The sequence below is a fragment of the Lontra canadensis genome, unplaced genomic scaffold (assembly GCF_010015895.1).
Source record: "Lontra canadensis isolate GAN:19392208 unplaced genomic scaffold, GSC_riverotter_1.0 scaffold1, whole genome shotgun sequence".
Lineage (NCBI taxonomy): Eukaryota > Metazoa > Chordata > Mammalia > Carnivora > Mustelidae > Lontra > Lontra canadensis.
In genome coordinates this window covers 66,717,845-66,744,561 of record NW_022630995.1, presented here as the reverse complement: position 1 = coordinate 66,744,561, position 26,717 = coordinate 66,717,845, and the positions used below count along the sequence as shown (strand labels likewise).

Genomic DNA, 26,717 nt, shown 5'->3' with positions numbered 1-26,717 from the left:
GTCAGTCTCTAAGGGGCCCAGAACACGTCGCTCCAGTGGACAAGGCAGAGGGCCAGAGAGGGAGTGGGTATTGTTAGCAAGCCTGCCAGCCCCATGGCACAGCTCATTCAGGTCGGCCAGACACACTGTCCCCTCCACTCTCCAGTGGCTCTCAACATCTCCCAAAAGTGGTCCATTTCTTGCTTTTTCCAAAATAGCATTATCAAGTTGTGAATGTAAAACATCTTCATGGGTTTTCATCTGTTAAATTTCTTGTCCCCACTGAAGATCAAACTGTCCCAGCTTTGGTCGGCAAGGAGGCCTCTCCAGGTCACTGCCAAGTCCTCTGGGAGTGACCTTCCCAGACATTCCTCACCCAGGCTCATCACGAACATCCCCAACACCGTGGACTGGCCATTCTGTCAAGAGGCCCTCATGGTGACCAACGGGATTTCAAGACCACAATATGAGGGCAAAGGATGGTCACTTTCTAAAGCTTTTCAGCAGCAAGAGCATGAGGGCAGGTAAAGATGATACAGATTAGATATGGATATTAAGTATAAAGTATAGATTACAGATAAGATTCAGACCAAATGCTCAGCTACAGACGGATGTGCACGATACCCACAGAATCCCTGCTGGCCACTGACCTGCCCTCCACTTCTGTCATTCTCCCTTCCCATCCGCTCTGTACAAGGACCCATGCAGTACACAGCCTCTTGGACTGGAGGATTCCTTCAGACTCGCTGGGGCTGGGTGTCCACACAGCTCACCCCTCTCTACTGCTGAGTCAGACTCCGCGGTCTGGCAGCTGCTCACCCACCGACTTTGGCTGACCCTGGACCACACATCTCTTCTGAAAGCTCTTCACCGGGTGCAAGTGTGTGTCCTTTGTCCCACACGGAGGATACAGTGTCAGGGTAGCAAGGCTAGCACCCACAATGTGATCACTACAAACACAAGCCTTGTGTCTGCCCGTCCTCCCCTGGCCTTTTTTTTTTTCACGATTTTGTCAGAGAGGGAGGGCACGCACGCACAAACAGGGGAGTGGCAGCCAGAGGGACGCCCCTCTCCATGTCAGCAGCAGCCCAAGCCAGCAACAGCAGCACCACAATCACTGCAAAAATTGTGTCCTGATCTTGTTGGCCATCAGAGCTCATTTTCCAGCAGATTGCTCAGGAAGGGCTCCAGGAGCAGGTTGTTTGGAGTTCTCCCATCTGGGTAACAATGCCCTGTGCCCTTTATACTTGCAAGTTGAGTTTTCTGGGCATAAAATCCTCGGTGCACATTTTCTCTCTTCACATCTTGTAAACATGCTACCACTTGCCATCTCCTAGGATAAAATACTTGTCAAGAAGTCTGATAATCTACTGCTTTCCCGTATGTTTTTTCTTTTTTTTAATAAGATGTCCGAAGGATTTTTCTTTTTCTTTCAAGTCCAGTAATTTTGCTAGAACATGTCTTGGCATTGGTCATTCTGGGCCAATGTGTTCAGAAATGTGGTGTGCTTTCAACGTGTGTTACAGATCTTTTGTACTTCAGAGAAGTCTCTGTGAATGGTCCTTTCCCTGTAGGATAAGGTCTTGCAAAAGGAGAGTACACTCTCACACCCACCACAGCACCGGCGACACCGTCGGTCCCTGTGGGGATCCCGCCTGCGCAGCACACCATAGTTTCCTGTTCACCTGTCCAAGGGCATCTGGATTGTCTCCAGTTTGGGGAAGCTCCGATCACAAGCCCAGTGAACATTCAGGTACGGGTTTTTGTGTGAATGCGTGTTTTCCCTCTGGGATTAAAGCCCGGAACACAAGTACAGGGCTTATGGGGGCTGCATGTTTGGTTTTTAAGAAGTGGTCAAGCTCGTCTCCAGAGTGGCAGACCTCCCACCAGTGCTGCAGGAGGCCCCCAGACCCCCCAACTGGTTCTCAGCAGCACTCAGTGTTGGCACTGGTGTACACCAGCCACTTGGACAGGCAGGAGCGTCCGGGGACAGTCCCCTCCTCCGGCTCCTCTGCCATGCCCCCTTCACACCCTCTGGCTTCCTTTCTTTCATTTTTTTTAAAGGTTTTATTTATTTATTCGAGAGAGAACGAGTGGGGAGAGGGAGAGGCAGACTCCCCGCTGAGCATGGAGCCCAACACAGGGCTCAACCCCAGGAACCTGAGATCACGACCGAAGGGATATTTCATCGATGGAGCTACCCAGACACCCCCTTTCACTCACTTTCCAACTGGAGTTATTTTGAATTTTGAGACTTTTTTTTTTTTTTAAAGATTTTTATTTATTTGACAGACAGATCACAAGTAGGCAGAGAGGCAGGCAGAGAGAGAGAGGAGGAGGAGGCAGGCTCCCTGCTGAGCAGAGAGCCCGATGTGAGGCTCGATCCCAGGACCCTGGGATCATGACCTGAGCCGAAGGCAGAGGCTTTAACCACTGAGCCACCCAGGCGCCCCGAATTTTGAGACTTTTGATATATTCTGGATACAGGTCCTGTGAGGTGTGTCATTTACAAAGGTTTTTCTCCTCCTGTGCATTTTGTCTTTCCATCCTCCTAACAAGCTCCTTCACAGAACAAAAGCTTTTAACTATGACAAGGTCCGTTTCAGTAATGCTTCCTTTCACAGATCATGCTTTTGGGGTCAAGACTAAGAACTGTGCCCAGCCGCAGTGCAGTGATTTTCTACCAGTGTTACACTTTACATTTAAGTCTGTGGCCCATTTTAAGTTCACTTCTGTACAACTTGAGGTTGCAGTTGCGGCCCACGGCCATAGATGCCCAACCGTCCAAGGGCACCCCTGCCGTAGGCTGACTTCTAAAGCGGCTCCAGCAATCCCCACCCAGTTTCACACTCCTGGCTGATCCCCTCTCCTTGGGTGTCGGCTGGCCAGCAACCAGCTGCTCAGCAACAGAAGTGACAGGCCATCCCTTCCGAAACCGAGCTACACCAGCCTTCCATCCGGCTGGCTCCCTCCCTGCTTGCGTGCTCTACGCAGAAGCCACCTGCTGAGGAACAGAGGGCAATCCATGGCCAACAACCGTGAGTGTGGCTGGACATGGATCCTTCCCCAGTCAAGCCTTCGGATGGGACCCCAGCCCCAGCCAACTTCTCCACTGCAGTCGTGCGAGAGCCTGAAAGAGAGGACCCCACTAAGCCACAGAAACGGAGAGAATATCCTTCTTATAAGCCACTAAGTTTGGGGGAAACCTGTTGTGCATCGAGAGAGAACTCGTACAGCCTCATCCCGCCTGCCTGCGTCAACCACAGGCCCAAGGAGAGGCCCAATTCTGGCCAAGGATAGGAAGAAAGTTCCTCTAGAAACTAAAATTCTGGGGCGCCTGCGTGGCTCAGTCGGTTAAGCAGCTGCCTTCAGCTCAGGTCATGATCCCAAGGTCCTGGGATCAAATCCCACATCGGACTCCCTGCTCAGTGGAGAGCCTGCTTCTCCCTCTCCCTCTGCCTGCCGCTCTGCCTACTTGTGCTATGTCTCTGTCAAATAAATAAAATCTTAAAAAAAAGAAAAAGAAACTAAAATTCTGCCTTTTACCCAGAGTGCACACCAAGGACACGAAAAGCTGTCACACTGGAAAGCACTCTCAGAATCACCTTCAGAGCCACAGGGGGACATGCCACATGCCCCACACATGGCCTAGCACAGACTTGAGGGAGCAGCACACACCTGACTGAGCCCTGGGACCCCTCCCCGGGCACATCCACCCACATCTCAGCCTCCATGAAATGGCTAGGACACCTCTGTCATTGGCTTCCTGCTTCCCAAGGGCCGGTTATTCTGCCCGAAGACCATCCCTGCCCTGAGTGTTGGTGAAGGATGAAGCACCGTGCAGCACCGTGCAGGGCTGTGGTGATGCAGTACATGGGTCTCCTGGCAACCACGGCTGCTCACGCGGCACTCAGGGTCTCCCTGAACTCCTGACATCCTACGGGGTAGATGCTATTATCCTGCTCTTATAGACAGAACAGGTCTGCATCCCACCGTCCACACTCAGCGGCCCCTAACGCGCATGCGGCCAGGCGGAGAGCTGAGGACACCTACAGTTGGTGCCTTTGTTGGAAAGCCAGTCATCAAGGTCCTTAGTGCCGATATTTGGAGACTTGGTTTCCTATGCTGCACTGAGGGAATCATTTTTCTGGAAAAACATGCATCTTTGAAATGTGAGTTTTACAAAGTGGCATAAGGTCCAAGTAAACCTGCACACTGGAAAGCAAAGGAAAGAGTGACAGTAAAGCAAAAAACGCACATCCACACACACGCATGCGCACAAACACAGAAAAAACATATTAGAACCACCCTTAAATAAAATAAGCAGAACCGATGATCAAAAAGGGACACTTCCTCCCACCTGCCAGCCCAGGTTCAAAGACAACTGCTCACCTGTTAACATGCAAGTGTTAGCACTGTGATGGGACTTTGCCTACATGGAATAAAAAGACCTCTGTTGGGGGCGCCTGGGTGGCTCAGTGGGTTGGGCCGCTGCCTTCGGCTCAGGTCGTGATCTCGGGGTCCTGGGATCGAGTCCCACATCGGGCTCTCTGCTCGGCAGGGAGCCTGCTTCTCTCTCTCTCTCTCTCTGCTTGCCTCTCTGTCTACTTGTGATCTCTCTCTGTCAAATCAATAAATAAAATCTTTAAAAAAAAAAAAAAAAGACCTCTGTTAAACAGAAAAACCACCCACACGATCCAGAAAGCCAAAAGTGCAGGGTTTTGGTTCAGGCAGAGACCATTGACTCACCTGAGAGGATCCACTGATGTCTTCCTACAAAGGGAGAGGTTCCTGATAGACCAGGAAGAAACAAGAGCAGCTTTCCAACACATGAAAAAAAGTTGGGGGACACAGGATGACAATCCTGATAAGCTGACCATGTCTACACGTGGGGAGATAGGAAAATGAATCGCCAACGGGAGCGAGATAGCAATCAGCCTGGAAGTGTGAAGAATTAATCATGCAGGACAAACTTAATTTAGTTCTGACACTTCTTCATTTGATGTACAAGAGCCAAGAATAAAGAGGACTGGATCCTAGCCTATTGGTTATTTGTAACACTCATATAGAAAATAGTAGATTATGTTAACGGCATCAAAAGGCAAGAACTGAAGTCTGAAGATTGATTTCCTTGTTGTTTAACAGCATTCCAAGAATTTAAATATGAAGCTAGAAGCCAGAATGATTCCTCTAGAACCTAAATCAGATCTCACATTTGCTATTGCCCACCTCGCTCAGCCTAAGTCTACATGTGTAACACCCCCGCTCCAGCCAACCCAGCCTCCTCACCCTTGTTTAGGAGCACTCCAGTCCACCCTTCAGCCACAGGTTAGGGACAAGCCCCTCAAGGCCTCCAAGTCTCATCCTACAACACCAGCCCCAAGACCAGAATCTATCCCCCAAGGACTCTTCTGGTGTGGAGATCCTCTCAGTCTGAAGACCTGTGAGCTAGAGACATCGTGTCTGCTCTGCCCCCAGACCCCACCCCACCCCCACACATATACACACAATGCGCAGCAATGGGCCCCACCTGGGCCAACTGCTCCAGACACTGCTGTTCAGAGTTGAGGGGCCAGCATACAGGAGCCTCTGGGCCTGGTCCTGCTCCATCAGGGCTTCCATGCTTCCTGGCTCTGCCTCTGGGTTCCTGGGTCCACCCTCAGAATTATTCTTTTTCCACAAAAGGCAGCCTATGTTTGGGGCGCCTGGGTGGTTCCATCGGTGAAGCAGCGGATTTGTGATCTCAGCTCAGGTCATCTCTGGGTTGTGAGATCGAGCCCCAGTCGTGCCTCAGTTTGGGCTCTGCACCAAGCGTGGAGTCTGAGATTCTCCCCACCCCGCTCCCACCTCCAAAGGGAGGGAAAAAAAGGCAGGCGGTGTTTGCAGCCCTGAAGCTTCCTCCCCATGGGTCCTGCTGGTGGAATCCAGAGGGTCCAGGGCCCCTCTTTACTTCCTCCTGCCTGTCCCTTCCAGCGCAAACCAGCAGTGTTTCTGACAATGGGATTCTCTCCAAAGCTTTCTGAGCCTCCTGTGAAACTTCCTGGCCTTCGCTCAGGTCTCCTTGGAATAAGCCCCTCTCCGTCTTGAGCTTCCGCTGGGGAAGGCCCTAGAGTTTCTGGGAAACCTAGAAAGGAGTCCCAATTTTTTAAGGTCGTAATGAGCCAAGACCACAGCTGCAGCTTCATCCGAGCACACACCTTCCCGGCCATCCCAGGACCCTGGGTCTCAACAGGATCCCTGCTTGTCCCTGGGAAGGCGGAAGGCACAGGGGACCAGTGAGCACTGCTCCTTTGCCCACAAGCCCTTCCCTGGGCTCCCGCTCTCCTTGGGCCTTTCAGCCAGAGCTCCAACAGGAAGCGGGGGCGCCCAAGGCACCGCCTAGAACACCGGGCAGCCCATCCAGCCTGTCCTCCTCCACCCCCACCCCACATGCAACAGTGCTGCTCGACTCCGTTGCCACGTGGCCAGGACCATGTTGCTCCAGTTCCTAGTATTTGCACACCTTCCCACCAAGCCCCTGACCCCAGGTCTCCTCAAAGCCACAGAGGCACCTGCTGGCACTTTCCTCCTCAAAGTCCTGCCAGCTCCTGCCCAGCTACAAAATCTCTCCCACACGTGAGCCATTTGCCAGCAGTCTATACACCAAATGCCTACCCCAGGGCCTCTGCACTTGCTGCCTTCTGAGGTGGTTGTTCCTCTCTGAGATCGTATCTGTCCAAAGGCCACCTCATCAGGTATCTCTCAAATCAATCTATAAAAAACGACAACTTCCCACTTCCCAGTTCTCCCCAATCCCCCTGCCCATCTCTGTTCTTACCTCTTAACCTGACACTGTACTTACAGTCTTCTGTACCTGGTAGATTGTGAGTGCACACTTTGGAGCACCTGGTCTCCTGCAGGTCTCCAAGACCTACCAGAACTGTGTCTGACACAACAGTATGGGCTCAACAAAGCGAACAAGGAAGGGCTCCTGCCTTTTTGAAAGACCTTGAACAAAGCTGCCAAAATCCATCCTTTGCATCACGTCTGAGAGACCATCCGTGGGCCAAGCTTCCAGGGTTCACAGGCGTTAATTACAGAAGATACGCAGTGGTCAAGGCTGCCCTTCGAAACCTGATGCTTACCGTGCTCCAAGGCAGACTGCACAGCCCTGGTCTGTCTCAGGAAACAGGGAAAGCCCTGCCACCCACCTCCGCTGCTGAATGAGTATCAAGCCTAGATCCCTCGGCTTCCACCCTAAGTCTACTGGGCACACGCCACCGAGTATGGCCAGGATCTGCAGTGACAGGAGATCTGGATGTGATTCTGGCCCGAACCACGATCTGCCATCAGAGCTCCAAACATAAAATAAGGTCTTCCTCACTGGGCAGAATTCAGTGAGCCGGGGCCAAGCTTCCTTCACCACTGTGCACTGTTCTCCCCAGCGCCACATGGTAAGGTCCTCCAAACACAGGAATTCACTTGGCAGTCAGCCTATTTGGCAACATAATAAATCAGCTAGAGAAGGTTCTTTTCTTTTTATTTTTGCAGTATCATTCCATACAAAAGCAATAGAAACATAACAGTCTTAACAAGAAGTTTACAATTGAGTATTTGAACAGAAAATCTGTACACATCATTTACAGCAATTTTACATGGTAAATTAATGGACGGTAAAAAAATGTTCTTTCTAAACCCCTCTGCTGCCTTAACTCTTGGAGTATTACAGGTAGAAGGCCTACCTACTGCTATTTACAAGTACCAAATTAAGACTGTATAACTTACATAAAATCCCTTAACAGCTTAATTTACTATCTTTAACTATCCAGTGCTCTGTATGAGGAAAAAAAAAAACCACACCCTGACATACTGACAAAAGGCCCCATATTAAATTTCCATAAAGATATCAAAGTTATCCAATTATGAGAATACACAGATACCAGTAAAGAAAGCTGATGCACGACTGGCCCCATGAATGTGTGGCTAACCCCAAACCAGCCATCTGACAAGTAACAATGTCTAACATATTGGGGGAAAACCAGTCAAAATCAGCTTGTCAGATTAACTTGGAGGATGGTACAGATTAAGCAACTAAGTTCCCAAGACTGCTTCAAGTTCAGTTTTCCTTGGATTTAGTTCCATTTACAATTTAAAACATGCAAAATATACTCACTATACATAAAATGAACGTTTCTTAAGAAAATAAGGCAAGAGTAACAATTCACCATGAGATAATGCAGTAATGAACTAGGAACAGAAACCCTCCAGTTACCAACGCAGGACACATGCTTGGTCGGCCCCCAACCTGCCAGGTGGAGGCAACTCTCGCTCCCAGTAGCCTCCAGGTGGCATCGGTTAGCTCATGGCTGAGAAATCTTTCAAGGGCTCAGTTAAACAAGCTTCCAGATCAAATTCGTCCTCCACTCGGCAGTCCACGTGCCTGACTTTAGTGGGTGTGCCAGAGTACATGTCCTAGAAGACAGGAGCACAGTCAGGGCAAGCTCCCAAGGCACATGGAGCCTGGTGCTGCAGGCACTAAGCACAGGCTGCAACCACCGCCTCCCACGCCCACAGCTCTACAGGACCCAAACAGAGCACGGCCAGCGAAGGTCTGTGTATGCTGGAATGTTACTGAGAGAAAATTCAAATCCATCTCCTAGTTACTTCCACGCGGTGGATAGGTCAAATCCCTAACCACCAACCAACCCATTAGAAACTCACAGACCCTTCACAGAGTCTGAGCCCCAGCCATTTGACCCTCAGGGGGCTGCATCGGGGACTGGGGGCACCACCACCCACTCCCCGTGATGTGTGAAGCAGAGTCCCCCCCAAACTGCGGAGCACGCACTTGCCGGCCGAGGAGGACCTGGCTGAGCTACTCTAGCACCGGGCAGAGGACAGAGGCCCCACTGAGCCCATCCTGCACCCCACAACTTGTAGGAATCGCATGACAGAGCGCATGTCAAGGTCTATGCACTCACTCACAATCCCCAGTAACTACACTACCAAAGGGAGCATAGGTGCTAGATCCAAAGCACTGTGTAAAGTAAGCAGCTCAGACAGATGTGCACGCCCTTGCGCACCTTCTGTGAACACAAAATACTGCTGAAAGATGGGACAAAACTGAACAATGGCTCTCAGGCCAGGAGAGAGCAGTGTTTGATTAAGCATATTTCTGACCTGCCTTACTAAAGAGGTTTTGCTTTTTCATTAAAAAAGCTAAATTACGGGGCACCTGGGGGGGCTCAGCTCGTTAAGCCACTGCCTTCAGCTCAGGTCATGATCCCAGAGTCCCAGGATTGAGTCCTGCATCGGGAACCCCTGCTCTGTGGGGAGTCTGCTTCTCTCTCTGACCTTCTCCCCTCTCATGTTCTCGCTCTCTCAAATAAATAAAATCTTTAAAAAAAAAAAAAAAAAGGCTTAATTACAAGGTCATACAATCAAAGCTTAAGAGAGTTTATGATTTAGGGCGTTTAAACCCAGGGAAACCCAATGTTTATACCAATTAAAACCAGAATTTTAAATGAATGTTAAAAATAAAGTTATTTTTAGGGACACCTGGGTGGCTCAATCGGTTAAGCGTCTGCCTTCCACTCAGGTTATGATCCTGGGTCCTGGGATCAAATCCCACACGTGGCTCCCCACAGTGGGGAGCCTGCTTCTCCCTCTCCCTCTGTAGCCCCCCTGCTTGTGCTCTCTCTTGCTCTCTCTCTCAAGTACATAAATAAAATCTTTAAAAAAAAAAAAAATAATTTTTGCAAGGAAGAAATCCGGTTGATACCACTTGAATCATATTATAAACTTAACATCCCCAATAATGGGACAACAAGCCATACACTCCCACCATGGTCTTGCCTTAAGTGTTCACTCTGAATCTGGTTCTGCAAGAAACAATAGAATTCCCAAATGAGGAACTCTGCGCTACAAAACTAGCCTGAAGTCTTCCCAAAAAGTTAATGTAATGGGAGGAAAAAGGGAGGAAGACTATTCTAAATTAAGATGTAAGAAATGGCAATTATCCTTGATCTAACTGTGGATCAAAAAAGAAAAAAAGACTTGTAAAAAGAACATTTTTAGGGCAACCAGGAGGCCTGAACACAGACAGCTGATTAGATAGGAATGCTCTATCAACATGACATTTCTGGAGCACAATGACATCATGGCTGTGTCCATGTCTACTGGGGTGGTTGATGGACCCAGTTATCTGGGTGTATGTAACACTAAATAAAGGGCTTAGTCCTGAGCTTCTCCTCCCTTCAGCATATCCAGCCATCTCTGAACCACCTCCTCTTGACCCCCCAGGACTCCTACCTCTAATCTTCACGGTCCAGCTCCTCCTTGCCCCCTGGGCCTGAGCATCTCCCTCTAACTCCTGATTCTGTAGGTGGGATGTTCAGAATCTGTTTCTTTTTCTTTTTTTTTTAGATTTTATTTATTTATTTGACAGAGAGAGAGAGAGAGAGATCACAAGAAGAGGCAGGCAGAGAGAGAGGGGGAAACAGGCTCCCTGCTGAGCAGAGAGCATGATGTGGGGCTTGATCCCAGGACCCTGAGACCATGACCTGAGCCTAAGGCAGAGGCTTAACCCACTGAGCCACCCAGGCACCCCCAGAATCTGTTTCTTGAGCAGGGACAAGAGTTACCCTTGATCCAAACTAAGGATGGACCAGTTGAGATTTTCACAGGTCCCTTTTAGTCCTATATACACATAAATATCCACAAAACTGGAATCATTCCATCACTAAATATCCTGCTTTTATTTACCTCCAAAATTTTTCCACGTCATTAGTCTTCAAAAATAACCTGTTAAGCTCTATGCCTCATGATCTAACTTTGCTATTCCTCTCCTGCGGGATAGTCACACAGAGGGCAAGGTATGCAGATGGGCCACAAAACTAGAAGGACACATGCCAGGCTTGTCACAGGTGGGACACAGATGAAAGGCAAAAAAAAAAAAAAAAGAGAGAGAGAAAGAAAAAGGCAACTATGCACCTTTATTTTACCAGCTTCTCAAGCGTCCAAATACAGTACAGCATGATCCCACAGAAAGCCTAAGTACCTCACAACAAATATTTGTTTTCCTAGTTTCAATCTATTTTTTTCACTCAATATGCTAAGTACTTCCATATGCAAATATCAGGGTGGTCTCCTTATAAAGGTAATAAAGGGCCCTTATTATAAACTGCTCACGTATATTTGCTTGTACACATGCAGAAAAGTCTGAAGGAACGTGCACCCAACCAGCAACTACAGGGTTAGATGAGCTAATTTTGTATATTGTTCTTTTTTTTTTTTAAAGATTTTATTTATTTATTTGACAGACAGACATCACAAGTAGCAGAGAGGCAGGCAGAGAGAGAGGAGGAAGCAGGCTCTCCGCTGAGCAGAGAGCCCGATGCGGACTCAATCCCAGGACCCTGGGATCATGACCTGAGCCGAAGGCAGAGGCTTTAACCCACTGGGCCACCCAGGCGCCCCTTGTATATTGTTCTTAATCTTTACAGTTTTTTTTCCCCCTCAAAGACATGTAATTTTTAAAAATCGGCAAATGTGGGGGAAACCCTTAGGCCCAAAGCATACCTTTATTTAGAAGTAACTAACAAATAATCTTGCACTAGCAAATCACCACCACAAAACGCATACAGCCTAAAATTCATGTCAGGGACAAGACCTACACAGACACTGGAATCCAGGAAAAAGGGCCTTTCACTTTTAAAATGAAAATGGCAGGACTGAGTAGGTGGATTGAACCAAAAACTTCAATTAAGGCTACTACCTAGGAATGCCATCAAGTCGACATCTCAGTGATGTGAGAAGAGATAAAGGAGCCCCTTCAGAAGCAGCAGAATTGAACTCCATCTTCAATGCCAGTTCACCAAGGGGAAGATGCAGTCAACAACTAACCCAAAACACCATGGTGAGAGACGAAACCAAGAAAAGGCACTTACGAAGTTATCCTGAGAGCTCGTCTGGGACTCGCAGCTGCTTTCTGCAGACTCTGTCTCCATCTCCCCAAGGTCCACAGGATGTCTGCCAAGTGAAAGCAAACAGGTGCATCAGCCACCACCTAAAGCAGACAGGTGCTCCCAGCCCGTTTACAAAATATAAGCACGATCAGCACGCTGCCCGGTGCAAACACCGACTGCCAAGTATCTCCTTTGCTCCCGAAACAATGGGGAGTTTCCAGTGAACCCCCACCTCCCTGCCCTGCACAGGTAGGGCTGGCACAGTGACCACAAGGGGAAACGTCCACCTGGCTCAGAGAATACTACCACCTGCCTATTCTCAACTGTGATGCAGCTATTTACACACCCACAAGCATCCTTCTACACAGAAGCATCAATACAGGCCCAATGCGGGGGGAGGTGAATACTGCAATTGCTAATTTTCCAATTTTCTACTCCTAGAGAACAGACAATAGTGTCATAATAGGAAAAAAAATCGGTACAATGTTTTGACATCTGTGAGGCCAAATCTGTAAAGCCATGTTATAACTCATTTCAAAAATGACAGTTTCTAATAAATTTCCCCAGCACAAAGCAGGAACTCAAGTATTTGCTGAATGAATAAACCTGTCTCTGAGGAAGGCAGAGGCCCAGGTCAGGAGGCAGCTGACAACAGGTGCCCAAGGAGGGGTCACATGCAAGACAGTCCTTTCCACCTCCCTATTCAATGACTGTCCTCACCCTGGGGCAAAAACCCAGCCCAAGACCTTTCCAACTAGGCTTGAGTTGAAAAACCAACAGGGAGGGGCACCTGGACGCTTAGTTGATGAAGGGGCTACCTTCAGTTTGAGGCCTGATGCTCAGCAGGGAATCTGTTTCTCCCTCTCCTTCTGCCCCTCCTCCCTCCTCCCTGCTCATGCTCTCTCCCCTGACCATAAAAATCTTTAAAAAAAGGGGGGTAGTAAAAAGCTTCCTTAATTAAGACCTTTTATTTTCATAGTTCAATAGGTTACTCAAATACCTTTCAGAATGTTTATTTTAAAATTTAAGAACAAACTGGGCGCCTGGGTGGCTCAGTGGGTTAAGCCTCTGCCTTCGGCTCAGGTCATGATCTCAGGGTCCTGGGATCGAGCCCCGCATTGGGCTCTCTGCTCAGCGGTGAGCCTGCTTCCCCCTCCCCCTCTGCCTGCCTCTCTGCCTACTTGTGATCTCTCGCTGTCAAATAAATAAATAAAATCTTTTTTAAAAATTTTTAAAAATTGGGGTGCCTGGGTGGCTCAGTAGGTTAAAGCCTCTGCCTTCGGCTCAGGTCATGATCCCAGGGTCCTGGGATCGAGCCCCGCATCGGGCTTTCTGCTCAGTAGGGAGCCTGCTTCCTCCTCTCTCTCTGCCTGCCTCTCTGCCTACCTGTGATCTCTCTGTCAAATAAATAAATCTTTAAAAAAAAAAAATTTTTTTTTAATTATTAAAATTTAAGAACAAATAATTAACAGCCCTCATATCACTAGGTTTACTGATCTCCATTTTCTCTAGCTATGCAAAGGCAATTAAATCCAGGAAGCAGATTCCTCCCTCCCCCACCCTCCCCACTTGCCGCACTTGCACATGGGGCAAACACACACGAAGCCAAGGCCGCTGGCTGCTCTGCTCTCAGAACTCCCAGGGGCCCTCCGTACAATGATAACCTGCACATAAATGATCATGTGATTTCAATCACTGCACCAGTTGCAGAAAAAGAGGACAAGAATGCAACGAAGACATACATTTCTTGTAAATCACATCCTTCTTCAGCTGGAGGATCCCAAAAATGCAAAGCCACTTTCCAGAGCTTGATCTGCTGGTCCCACGATCGTCGACTATACTTCTTGAATTTGTTGGGGGTCTTGGGATGGATGCCAGGCTGTCGGAGGTGTCTACAGGAAAGAGGGAAGTTGTTCTAGAACATACTATTCAGCTCTGTACGTCAGCTCGAAGATTAACAAAACTCTTGAGATTAGAGTTATCAAAAATTGTAGATCAGCTGAGACCATAAAATGAGCAAAAGTTATGTACGAAAAAGCACTGCCCCTTTGACTCTACTCTCCCTTTGCCATCTGTGCTCCAGAAAAGCATATATGACCCCTAGTCCTACCATTAAATGGATACCCTCTCTGAGCTTTCTTTGCAAACCTGTGCGTGAGGAGCAGGGTAGGAAGAGCATGCTGCTGGGACAAGAGGGGACAAAGTTCATGTTTTTCTCCAACACCATCTTTACAACCTATAACCTGAACTTTACTCTTCTCCTATCACGCATGTTAATGGCTTTACGTGTCTGAAACCCAGCATTCATGGGACTTGAAATGTTACCTAACATTCTGAACTGTAACATGTTAGTTTCTTATCTTCCTGTCCCTGGGTTTTCAGTCCCCTCCCTTCCTCATCTGTCACATAAGCGCCTCAAAGTGGTTCAGTGGTCCTCAGCGGCCACGAAGTACACCAAGTCAGATTCGCCACAGAAGCAGACCAGAGACTAGACTGCAGTGCCCCACAGTCCCATCAGGACACGCCAGTGACACAAGACTACCTGGGGACTTCTTTAATATAGCGGTCGTAGGCAATGGTGTTCTTCCCATAGTTGATCTGCTTCTGCCTTCTCATCAGGACGCTCTCGTCTGTCTCTAGGTCAGCTGGCACCGCGGACCCTGCCTCCTTGGAGTCAGAACTAAAGATGAGATGGACAGAACGAGCCTCAAGATTAAGACCACTACATAAGACAATGCTAGAACACAACAATGAAAGAACATCTGTCCTCTGGATTCCAAACCACGTTAATCCCAGAACAGTCCAGAACTGTCTCCATGGGAATGTAGTACATAACAGGCACAAATTCCAAAGCAGGGAAAGGACTAAGCAGCGCAAGCTGCTGGGAAACCAGCATCCCATGTGCAGTTCTTCCCACCAGCAAGTGACAGGCCTATTAAGAAAAGAAACGTTTACATGGCATTTACCTTTCCGATGAGGATTTTCTCTCTCTCCCAAAGTCATTTATGAGTAGTTTTCTTTTATATCTGAGAACAAAATAAACATTGCTCTTTTAGAAACGTATACAAGTTAACACAGTGCTTTTCAGGGAGCCCCCAGAGGTCAGGCCTTCTCCCTGAGCAGTGTGGTCTGGTAAGTGAATCAGGGTAACGGCACAGTGGTTCCATTTTATTTCAATCTCCCTCAGTCACCTTCTCTCATAAGGTCAGTTATAGACCAAGCTCGTACAAAGTGCTTAGAGCAGCCAGGCTCTGGTAGCAAACGACTTACCTCAATAACCCTGGGCACCGCCATATGTAATGGAGAGATTCTCTAAGCCAAAAAAAGCCCCTAACAGCTTCAGGTTAAGTAGTGAGATCCACTTTTTTGGGGGGGAAAAAAAAAAAAAAAAACCCTAAATTGAGATAAACACTTTTTTATTTCTAATACCACAAGTCCTTACATGTATGCCTACTGGGTTCTGCTCACCTTCTCCCATCTGCAAAAGAGACTGAACATACCCCAGTCTTGTTCCACATGGATTTCAGGAGGCATTTGATTTCTATCACTGCAACTACCAGAACCCTGCTTTGCCAAGGTATGTCAGCCAAAGGAGTGTAGCTCAATCTAACACTGAAGCCAAGAACCACCTCAAGCTAGAAGTTCCTGTCTGAAATATGTCATACCTTACTGTCTCCTTTTCCAAAAGTGCCAGGGCCCCAGTTTGCTGAGGGACCAAGTACAGTTTGGAAACCAGGAAGCAACAAACGAGTTTACTTCCTGCGTACCTAGAAAAGTTCTGATTCTATACCAGCCTGTGAGAACTGCGAAAGCAGGTCCTCGGTATCACATTATGTAGGGCTTCATTCTCTTGGGGACTCCAGATGAAACAGACTGGCTTCAAGTATGACTAAAACCCATTTTCCAATTTCCAGACAGGTGGTGTGTAGTGCATATTATCCTTCTTGAAGTACAGTAAACTAAATTCTGGTAAAAAAGGCAGACTACCATCAGCAGTAGGTCAAACCACCAGGGTCTTACTAGAGCAGCAGCTTTCCATCAGGAAGGGTGTGATCAGCAAGGTGGCCCAAAATAGAGCAGGCCTATTTTGCAAAGTAGAACAATTTTTGGAGACAGGTCTATGAGACAACTGCACAACAAAGCGAGGCCCACCAAAGGAGGGTCAAGAGAGACAGGGGTCTCCATCAACAAGATCCGCAAACAGTCCATGGCAAGGGTCAGGACAGATAGGCTATGTGCAGAAAGCTGTTACGAGCCTTGGGAATGGAACACAGAAACTACCAGAGACCAAATCAGACATCCTAGATCTACAGTTGGGAAAAATGAGATCTATATAAATAAAACTAGTTCCAAACGCTGGAGGAGCCCATTTCTAACCAGGTATACCGCCCACCCACACACATACATTTTGATACCTAAAAGAAATTCAAGCAGCCCTCTGAGGGCCCCTAACTAACGCGCGTGTGGCCTGGGCCTTTCCTGATGTAGCTGTAAGCACCATCAAGCACTGCAGAGGTGGCACAGGCAGGCTGGCCCAACTTCCCTGCTCAGACGACGCATCTTCTCCAAAGATTTAAGAGCCAAGAGACTCAGTTCAATATACTCCAACTGATTATGAGCCACAGCATTTCAATTCAAATCTCAATCAGCTGGGTTGGATGGCACATTTCAAATGGAAGGAAAGACCCCCAAATACCAAACTGTAATCGAGAGAGAAGCAGTGCATAAGGATGCATCGTCTGAACCATAATGAGTCGAGGCAAAGGCTTGGAGTTTCTGAGAACTTGGATATACATAACAATTTTGGTTACAACTGCAAGGGGCTCCTAGGCCCCAAGCCAGGGACCCCTCCCTGTGCTCTCCCACTTCTGAGCTGTTACTTGAACCAGGTGTCAGACAAAAGTGCACTCCCTACCTAAAGAGAGAGCCAGGGGCGCCTGGTGGCTCAGTGGGTTAAAGACTCTGCCTTCGGCTCAGGTCATGATTCCAGGGTACTGGGACCAAGCCCCGAATCGGGCTCTCTGCTCGGCGGGGAGCCTGCTTCTCCTCTCTCTCTGCCTGCCTCTCTGCCTGCTTGTGATCTTTGTGAAATAAATAAAATCTTTAAAAAGATAAAGTACATTAAAAATAAATAAATAGAGAGCCACACAGTTGGCTGGGGTGGCGGAACTCAATGTGGTAGGTTAGAGGCATCATGGTAGGTTAGAGATTAGAGACATCATGGTAGCACCACCTCCCACCTACCGCCACGGTGGAAGGACAGCCACTAAGACAACAGTCCTTCGGTGAGCAGATGCATCTGCACCGCTCATTTAAGGCATGGCTGGACCCCACCCGAGTTTCCCATTCAGCAGGCCAGGTGAAGTCTGAGAATGGGCTCTTCCAACAAGTGGTCAGGCACTGCTAATGCTGCTGGAATGGGAACCAGCCTCTGAAGAATCATCCTTCTAACACACACCTCGAAACTAACATATAATCAGCAACACCACGGATCACACTTCACAAGGGTCTGGGATGTATACCTTGCAATTTCTTTGTTAACTCTGGTCCTCATTTCATCCTCTTCAACTGCACTTGCCCAGTCTGAACATCTAGAACGGGGCTTCGGGCCTTCAGGAGTGGTAAAACTGCAATACAACGAGAATGCATGTTTGAACCAGGACACCTCCAAAAAGCACACTAGGAGATGCTCCCACGCTGTCTGCAGAGTGTCGAGGGAATGGGCTCCAGGATACTCTCTGCTCCATCGCTTATTAGCTCACTGAGTTTGGGCAATTCACTTCAAGCCTCTCGGAGGTTTATCTGTTGAACCTTCGGGCACCCACCATCTACCGGTGTTGGCTGGATCATGAGGAAACAGTCCACTGGGGGGAAGGCCACATGAACAAGCCACCTTCAGCACAGGCAAGAACACAACCTGTTCTTTCATTTACAAAATGAGAAACTATTTTTCAGTATTTTAAAAAGGAGCTAGATAACACTTCATACTATGAAAAGTGACCACCACGTAAAAGGTACTTAATAAATGGTGCCTACTGTTTAGTTTTAAATGTACCTAATTAACTATTCAGAATATACCACCTAATTAGAATAGAGGGATAGGAATATACATAGGAGTCCCTGCCACATTAGGACTTAGCGTACTGGAAACAGCACCCCTTAGAGTTGGTTAAGTGTAAACGAGGAGCTCAGTTCAATCCAGAGATCAAGGAAACCTTTCATCATGGGGCATCTGGGTGGCTCATTGGGTTAAGCCTCTGCCTTGGGCTCAGGTCTTGATCTCAGAGAGCACTGGGCTCTCTGCTCAGTGGAGAACCCCCTTCGCTGGCTCTTTATGCCTAACTCTCGAACTCTCTGCCTACTTGTGATCTCTTCCTCTCTGTCAAATAAATAAATAAAATCTTAAAAGGAAAAAAAAAAAAACTTATGGGGCGACTTGGTGACTCATTAAGCCTCTGCCTTCAGCTCAGGTCATGATCTCAGGGTCCTGGGATTGAGCCCCACATAGGGCTCTCTGCTCAGCAGGGAACCTGCTTCTCCCCCACTTCTCTCTGCCTGCCTGTGATCTGTTAAATAGATAAAATCTTTAAAAAAAAAAAAAAAAAAAAAAGGAGGGGGTGCCTGGGTGGCTCAGTCCATTAAGTGCCTGCCTTTGGCTCAGGTCATGATCCTGGGATCCTGGGATTGAGCCCCACATCAGGTTCCCTGCGCAGTGGGGAGTCTTGCTTGTCCCTCAGCCTCTGCACGCATGCTCTCTCAAATAAAAAATTGTTAAAAAAAAAAAAACAAAAGAGCAATTTGAAAAAGGCTTAATACCAAGAATTCTGGCACTCAGAATTGTTGATATATCTATTATTTGTAGATTAGATGCAAACCGACATTTTTATTTTTCCTCAATTTTCTATTAGCCGCCACTGACACACCAAAGATAGACACAATTCCAGGTGCCACTCTAAGAGACCAGATGCACCCTAGCTGCAAACCACATGCCACCGCAGCAACAGATGAATGATCCCTGTGCGCAATTACCATTTCTTCTCTTACAGCTATCTCACCCAGAAAAACTAAGATTTCTAAAACTAAGCTTCCAGAACCTAAAAATGGTTGGCAGGATCTGAAGTCAATTTAAAGAACCAAAAGTTAAAGTAACTCAGTAACTGCATCCCAGACACAGAAAGGAACCACGTGGAAGGTTGTCGACAGCTGGACCTCAGTGTCCCTACTCGTGGACCAAGAGGCTCAGGTTTGGGCCATGACAGACTGCTGAACTCTTAAAAGGCGCTTATAAACGACCTTCCACTACATCGCATAGTTTGGTAAAATAGAAAATACCTTTTCTAAAACTAAGGCCACCTTTCTAGATCAAGCGAGCGTATTCAACCTCTCCTATTCTAGGACAAAAGTACTTTTAGGGGAAAGTGCTCCAATGGAAAACAAAGCCTACCTCATACCATGAACTAAGGGCCCTACTACAGGCACCCGCGTGCGCCCCCCAGGCATCACCTCAGCGGACAGGGGACGAGCAGCCAGCCCCCACAGAGCCAAGAGGAGCCAAGGGCACTCCCGCCGCCCTGTTAGAGGAGTAAGGCCCCGGTGGCTGATTCCCCAGCCAGAGGCCCACCCACGGGGATACAGAGGACTTTGGAGGCAGCGTATAAGGACCTAACGTTTTCTCCTCCGCTAAACGGGAGACCGCCGAGCACTCAGATCTTGATCCCCACGAGGTTCCGTCGCTTCTCTTTACGTCCGGCTGCAGCAGCGTCCAGGCGCCCGCCACATCAGCGTCTCTGCCCGAGCAGCTCTCCCAGCAGCGCGTCTTTAAAAGGCTCCACTCCCCACAGGCCACACTCTTGCAGTACCCGGCGCTCTGAGCGTCCACACTGCCAGCTCCAGTCGCCGCCTCCCTCCCCGGCCGGGTCAGCTCTACCCCTACCCTCTCCTTCACAGCAAACGGCTCCGCGGGCAGCAAGGGTGTTCCGAGCCACCCCTGCGCCTTGAATCTCCCCAGACTCCCGTCCAAACCCGGGGCCCTCCAACGAGCGCAGAACCGCAGAAAGTCCAGTGCCCGCACGTTCCCCCAACAGCGCCCGCGTCCTGGTCAGCCGCTCCCTGCACAAGGGCCGCCCACAGGGCCTGACTCGCCAGCGCCCCAGGAGCTCCCGGCCTCCCCGCTGCCCCCCGGCTCCCAGCGGCCTCTCCGGGGCCCGGAACCACCCGCGGCGGGAGCGCGGCGGGAAGGCTCTGCACAAAGCGCACCTGCCCCACAGGCCCCCGCCCAGGCTGCGCCACCGCCGGAGCAGAACACACGCGACCCAACCCGCTGGCGGCCCGGCTCCCTCCGGCCGGCTGAGCAGGGGCACGGGCACCGCCAGCGCGCGGGACCCCACCCCCCAGCCGGGCGGGACCCACTGGCGCCCCACGCCCGCGCCGCACTCCGGGCCCACCTGTCCGGGCGGCCGTCGCCCGCCGGCTTCGCGGGGCCCTCGGCGTCGTCGGGCCTCCTGCGCCTCCCGTCGGCTCTGCGCTTCCGCCCGAGGCTCCATCTCGCGGGGGGCGGCGGACTGCGGGCGAAACACTGCGTCAAGGGGAGGCCCCGGGCGCCCGCCGCGGACCCCCGCCCGGCCCGCCCGGGGCGCGCGGCCCGCCTCACCTGCTGCCGCCGTCGCGGCGGCTCCCATAGACGGAGGGGCTGCGCGGCCGGCAGGCCATGGCAAGCGTGGTGGCGGCGGCGGCGGGGTCGGAGGCGACGGCGGGGTTCCGGGACTGGAGGCGGAGACCTCACCAGCGCTGGCGCTGACAGGTTCTGCGCGCGCCCCGCCCCCAACCGCCTTTATGTGGCGCCGGCTCCGCCCCCCGGAGCTCCCGCGCGCGCGCCGCTGCGGGCGAGACCATCGGGCCCAGGCCGACGGGGGAGTCCCGACGGCTGCGCGCGCTTCGCAGGCGTCCCGGGCCTGGGCGGGGGAACGCGGGACCGCAGCCCCGACGCCGCCTTCCGGGAGGCGGCGGACCGACGCCGTGCGGCCAGACGGGGACAGGCCCAAGGAAACGCTGCCCCCCGTCCTAGCATGGGACGGCCGGGGCTGCCGAGCCTCCGCGCGGCGGGCGGGGCGGGGCGAGGGGGGCTTTTGGCGGGAGATTCGGACGCGCGCGCGGGCCAGGCTGTCGGAGGAGCCAGGACCCGGGAGAGGACGCGCCTCTGATTGGTTGGCCCGGCAAGGCGGCCTCTGATTGGTCGACCCCGCGGGGGCGGCCTCTGGGCAGGCGGTATTCGGGAACCCGGAAGGGGAGGCCGCAGTCTGGGTCGCCGGCCTTCGCGGGTTCTCCCCGCTGCGCGGAGCTCACTTCCGCCGCGCTCCGGCCCCTGGCTGCTGGCTGCGCTACGCAGGCCCTCCACGCCCCTCTGACCCACGCGCCGTGAGGCCGCCACCCCTTCTGCGGAATCGCTGGCCCAGCCCCGCTGGAGCCCAGGGAACTGGCAGCTGGGAAAACGGAGGCTGCGGCTCCTACAGCGCCCGCCTCCTGCCTCATTTTAGACAGAAATGGGCAAAGCGCTGCCACTTCCCAGTCGGTTTCGCCCGTTACCAGTTCGAGTATCAGGAAAAACACAATATTTCAGTATGTACATCGGACTAACGTTTTATTAAATACTGTATTGCTCAGCTAACAGTAAATTTATAAAAACTAAGTTACTTTCTTTTGTAATAAAATAGCCCGACCCAGTCCTTCGACAGCATCTGAAACCCTCGGCTGACCCTAGGCTCGTCGTCCCCTCTGATGGCCTCAGTTGGCGGGGTACCCTGGCGGCCCACGAGGCTAAGCCATCTCGGCTCCCAAATCCCTGGGCTTCAGTGTGGCCTTAGCCAAGGCAAGCCGGCTTGGTCCATCACCCTTGCTTCAAACAGCCAGGTTTAGGAGGCTTAGGGCTACAAATACGAGGGCCCCCTCCAGCAACCACATCAGTCAGAGCTGGGCCTGATGGCCTGGCTGCTCCTGCCCTCCTATGTGTGCCACCAGGAATTGGGAAGAGGCAGGGCACTTTCTGATCCAGGTGGCCTTACAGAGCTGTGGCCAGCCCTGTGCTGTATCCCAACAAGCTTGTCTGCAAGGACAGTGCTATTGTTTTCGGCTCAGTATCCCCTCTGGCTGGGAGTCAGGCTTGGCCTTTCTCTGGACTCATGGGGCAGCAGTAGGCATAGAGGTGCATGCCCTCCAGGAGACAAGCAACCCCCACAAGCATGCAGCTGAAGAACAGGAATTGAGAGAAGCCAGCCTCTAAAAGGAAGTCCAGGATCTCCCCGGGGCAGGTGGCAGGTAGGGTCACCCCACCCAGAAAGTCCCAGGCAGTGCTCTCACCCTGCAGTGGAACCCCAGTCTCTCTGTACCGCCGGACTCTCCCCAGACACTGAGAAGCCTGGTGGGGTGCAGAGGGGGCACAGGGCCACCAGCCAGCTTGGAGACAGGAGTCTGGAGGACAAACTGCAACCAATTTGGATGAACCTGGGTTTGGCATGTAACTGAAAGGCAGGTATGCTACATAAAATTAAGGCAAGTGGTTCAGGGTAGGGCCATGGGGGCAGGAACCTGGTCTCCAGAAGACAGTTCAGGCAGCCTCAGAATGCTCTGGAAACAGGCCCCACAGCATACCATATTCTGAGTCCAGCACCTGCCCCCACCTGGAGAAAGAAGAAGAAAGGAAGCCGAGGCACTGAAGTCCCATCCCACTGCCACTGCTACAGAAGAAAATATCCTTTTTAAACAAAAACTGCTGTCCTTCGTCATGCTGGGGAAAGAGCCCCTGGCTGACAACACAAGTGAGGGTCTGGAGCCCTGGCTGCTCCTCATGGTAACTGTGGGGTCCTTAGCAGGTCTCGCCGGGGCCCCCAAGGCCACTTTTTGCTCCGGCCAGCAGGCTCAGCGCACAGCACACACATCCAGGATGCAGAAGCGTGCACGGCAGGTGGGGCAGGGCACACGGCTGGCGAGCCAGGTGTCAGGGCGCTGTGGGTCCTGGCGGCTGGCGAACCACTTGCCCATGCAGGTGAGACACCACATGGGACGACAGTAGCACTGCTGGCACTCGCCTTCAGCTGTCTCTTGGCAGGTCTTCACCAGCTTCACACTGGCACGTGTCTGCATGCAGCCAATGCATGCCTCCAGCTCCTGCGAGTGGGCCAAGGGTGTCACAGGGAGCCTGGCCAGATAGCCCTGTGCCCCTCCATCCTACCCAGAGGGCCTGGCCTGTGGGAACCCACCTGCCCCCACCCAGCCCTCACCTGGCTGCTGGGGACTGAGTAGGCTGGGTTGACCTCCACTAGAGAAGCAAACGTCTCCAGGAACAGGTCGCCCAGGCTCTGATGGATGACCACGTTGGCCGCACTGCGGATGGGTGCACGGAGCTTCTCACACAGCTCACCATACTCCGTGGAGTTCAGCCTGCACAAGGTGGGGTCTGCTGGGCTGGAGCCACTGAACCAAGGCCCCTCTGCAGGGCAGGGCCATCATTCCTGCTGGGGATGCCAAGGTGCCTCTACAGTGACAGGATACCCACAACCACACACAACATGGGAGCCCAGGCACAGCCCAGTCACCTGAAGTAGACCAGCCAGTAAAGATAACCCTGAGGCCAGAGCCCACAGAAGCAGCACCAACTCCCTGCCCCCAAGGGATGCAGGGAGGGGCAAAAAAAGTGAGTGGATTGCAGGTGGGACACAGAATGCCTGGCTCTCAACAAGTTCAGGCACAAAGGGGGTCACAGTAGAGGGACAATGCACTGTCCAAAGCTTGAATGGGATGGGAAGACATTGGTTGGGCCCCAGAGCCAAAGCAGCCATCAAACCTCGGTCCTGTACCATCCCCCCAAACATGCCTAACATGCTCCCCTGAAAAGAGCCGTCATGGAAAGAGCAGCAGCAGGGGGTACCTACAGGGGCATGAAGGGACAAGGGGCCTTGAGGGAGAGTTCCACTGGTGGGGTGGATAGAGGAGCCTGCTCCAATGCATCATTGCCTCCCAGAGGAGCCCAAGACGAGAACCTGGTGGCTGGCTACCTCTGACATGCCCCAGCCTTACTCTTGCCCTGGCTACGCGCACACCTACCGGATGTCGAAGGCCTGCACGCCAGGGCTGGCACTGGCCACATGGATGGTAAGGAGCTGCACAGGCAGGTTCGAGTCTGGGGAGAGCTCATGCTGCTGGGACTCGGTCACGGTCAGGTGCACATCCTGCTGCTGAGCCACGTGCACACGGTATGTGGTCACCTTCATCACCCACGTGTCTGTCACAATCACACGTGCCCCCGGTGCCCCCGTGGCAAACTTATCGATCCGCCGGAACTCCGTGTTGACTGAGGAGGCCACGGCCCTCCAGCCTGACTGTGGGAGGGCATAGAGGGCCAAGGTGCGGGCCAGCGGGTGGCGGGCCCACTGATCACAGGACCAGTAGTAGATCAGAGTGCTGGCGATGGTGGGCAAAGTCACTGCCAGCAAGAGGAAGAGCCGCCAGGCCTCTGGGGCCTGGCCGAGGGAGTAGAGCTGCTTTTCTGAGGCTGCAAAGCACATGCCCACGTAGTAACCTACAAGGATAGGAAGGGCCTCAGCAGGAATTGGGGCTGCCAGACCATTGTTCTCCCTCCAAAGTGCCCACCAAAGGCCGCCCTGGTCAGCTCTCAGGGCTAGGCCATGGTACCCCAAGGCAGGTGCACCTTACCTGCCTCCACATTGGCCCAGCTCAACCCTCGCCCACGACAGTAATACAATAAAGGAGAAAAAGACGTTTCTAATGTACTACTTGAGCCTTACACAAGTAATACATGATTACAGAAATAGGAAAGCCTGAAAAAAAGCAAAAACAAATACAAGGATCTGGTGCCACACAAAGCCAAGCTGCACGCTGGCCTCCCAGGGGTGGGATCTTGGCCTCTCAACCCCACCCCCACCGAGAAGGCAAATCAGTGTGTGGCCCATCCCAAGAGCTCAGATTTGTGCTCCAAACAGAAAGCAGAAAACAATGGGGAACGCCAATCTCCATATGCGATTTGCATATCCTAGTGACTGAAGTAGATAACGAAGTAGATAATGGATACCTGCCTGAGCACGTTAAGAGTACAAAATAATAGTAAACATTTGCTGTGATCAAGTTACTTCATTTAAGGTAATTTATCCTGCAGCAGTAGAAAACATGCATACAAAGTTTCAAAGCTTTTACAAAACAAGGTCAAAAGGAAGAAAAAGACCCTGAGACTGGCCACAAGGCTAAGCTCCTCCCACCTGCATGAGTCACTGAGCTCCCTAAGCTCCAGCTTCTCTGTCCTGGTGTAGCCTGCCTACAGACCAGCCACTCACAGGCTTACAGAAAGGGTGTGGCTAAAGGGACTCCAGAAAGCTGTGGGGACCCTTCGTTCCCAAGACAGAAACCCAACCCACGACCCCCTCGGGGGCCCAGGTTCCGAGCCACACTTTTCTCATCCCTGCCTCACAGAGGGGCTGGGGCCTCAGGTTGAGAAAGCTGTTACCCCAACAGCAGGCAGACGGACCCTGTGGCAAAGGAGACCACCAGACTGCCACCAAGGCCCTGTGTCCTTGGCATGGGCAGGCAGCCCTCCTGCGCATGTCTGGCCTCAACCCAGCCCCCTCCAGGAGGCTCTCCACACCTGCCCCAGGCTGCTGTGCCCTGCTGACAGCTGGAAACTTCTGTGCCCACGGAGCCACAGACACGGCCCCCAGCAGCTATCTGCCCTTCCAGACCTGCTTCTGCTCTGTATCCTCCAAAGAACCACATACACATATCTAGTACCCCGACTTCCAGGCAGTCCCCTGTCCAACCAGCTGACAAACCAGCCTCTCAGAGGCCAGAGAGCACCTGAGTCTCCGCCCAGGGCCAACCCCTGTACCACCTGTGAGCATCCTGCGCCAGCCACACAAACACGCCCCGCCATCCTCTGCACCTGTGACACCCCTATGGGGTTACCCATCTCTGCCTCCTTTCCCGCACCCACCTTCCAAAGCCTGGGACAAGACCACCTGCTCTCCCAGGTCTCCACCTTCCTGTTACGATCAGTTAACTCATGTCCCTCTCCTGGGAACTGCCTCCACGAAATGACTCCCGACCTGCCCCAGCTGGGCGAAGCATCATCCCCTTTGCCCTCCCCTCAATATTCTAAGCCTTCATTTCCACCACCTGCAAACGGCCACCTGCCGCCAGCACCTTCCTCTCCACTCTCGGGAGCCGGGGACGCGAGAAGCCCAGCTCAGAGCGCACGGGCTGTTAGTTCACGGCCGCGGCTCTCGGGATCAGCGTCTCTCCTCTGCTCCGAGTGACCGGGGACCCGCTCGCCCTCCCCCGACTCTCCCCGACCTCTGGGGTCCCGGAACTCGGCCGCGAGCCCGAGGGGCCACTTCCGCCCACCGAGGACACAGGCCGGTGCCCCGCCCGGAGGACCCTCTGGGGAGGGTCGGGCCTGCTCACCGAGCGGCAGCAGCGAGTGGCACAGCAGCGTGGCGGACGTGCGGCGCAGGTGGTAGGATACAAAGGCGGCGTCCTCGCTGCCCAGCCAGCCCGACAGCAGGTTCTGCACCGTGAGCCCGGCCGAGTGGAACTCGGTGGGCGTGAACACGAAACACACGGCGAACACCAGGTAGGCCAGCGTGAAGGTGACCTCCGGGCTGTCCATCGCGCTGCCGCGGCCCCCAGGAAGCCGTCAGGGAGAGCCCCGCAGCCGGCGACGGGAAACTGACGGGAGAACTCCGAGCCGGTGGGCGGCAGCAGGCGAGCGCCAGGCCGGCGCGGGGTGCTCTG

At 52.0% G+C, this 26,717-nt stretch overlaps 2 protein-coding genes across 4 annotated transcripts; both read right to left on the bottom strand.

Annotated features, from left to right (window-relative positions):
- Positions 1-7,477: 7,477 nt before the first annotated feature.
- Positions 7,478-20,655, bottom strand: SLBP (stem-loop binding protein). Its single transcript, XM_032856531.1, has 8 exons — positions 20,575-20,655; positions 20,369-20,485; positions 17,447-17,551; positions 14,891-14,950; positions 14,467-14,604; positions 13,667-13,816; positions 11,907-11,988; positions 7,478-8,430 (listed from the first exon to the last, which is right to left on the bottom strand). Exons 1-8 carry the CDS (start codon positions 20,631-20,633, stop codon positions 8,314-8,316), a joined length of 828 nt encoding a protein of 275 aa, XP_032712422.1. The 5' UTR covers positions 20,634-20,655; the 3' UTR covers positions 7,478-8,313.
- An 887-nt stretch (positions 20,656-21,542) lies between these two features.
- On the bottom strand, positions 21,543-26,685 carry TMEM129 (transmembrane protein 129, E3 ubiquitin ligase). Of its 3 annotated transcripts, XM_032856498.1 has the most exons (4): positions 26,388-26,677; positions 24,021-24,495; positions 23,198-23,357; positions 21,543-23,084 (listed from the first exon to the last, which is right to left on the bottom strand). In XM_032856498.1, exons 1-4 carry the CDS (start codon positions 26,590-26,592, stop codon positions 22,836-22,838), a joined length of 1,089 nt encoding a protein of 362 aa, XP_032712389.1. In that variant the 5' UTR covers positions 26,593-26,677; the 3' UTR covers positions 21,543-22,835. The 3 variants fall into 3 exon arrangements, with proteins under 3 accessions (XP_032712389.1, XP_032712398.1, XP_032712408.1); XM_032856507.1 differs by lacking the exon at positions 21,543-23,084 and having other exon boundaries at positions 23,208-23,451; positions 26,388-26,685; XM_032856517.1 differs by lacking the exon at positions 21,543-23,084 and having other exon boundaries at positions 23,248-23,431; positions 26,388-26,685.
- Between the last annotated feature and the right edge of the window lie 32 nt (positions 26,686-26,717).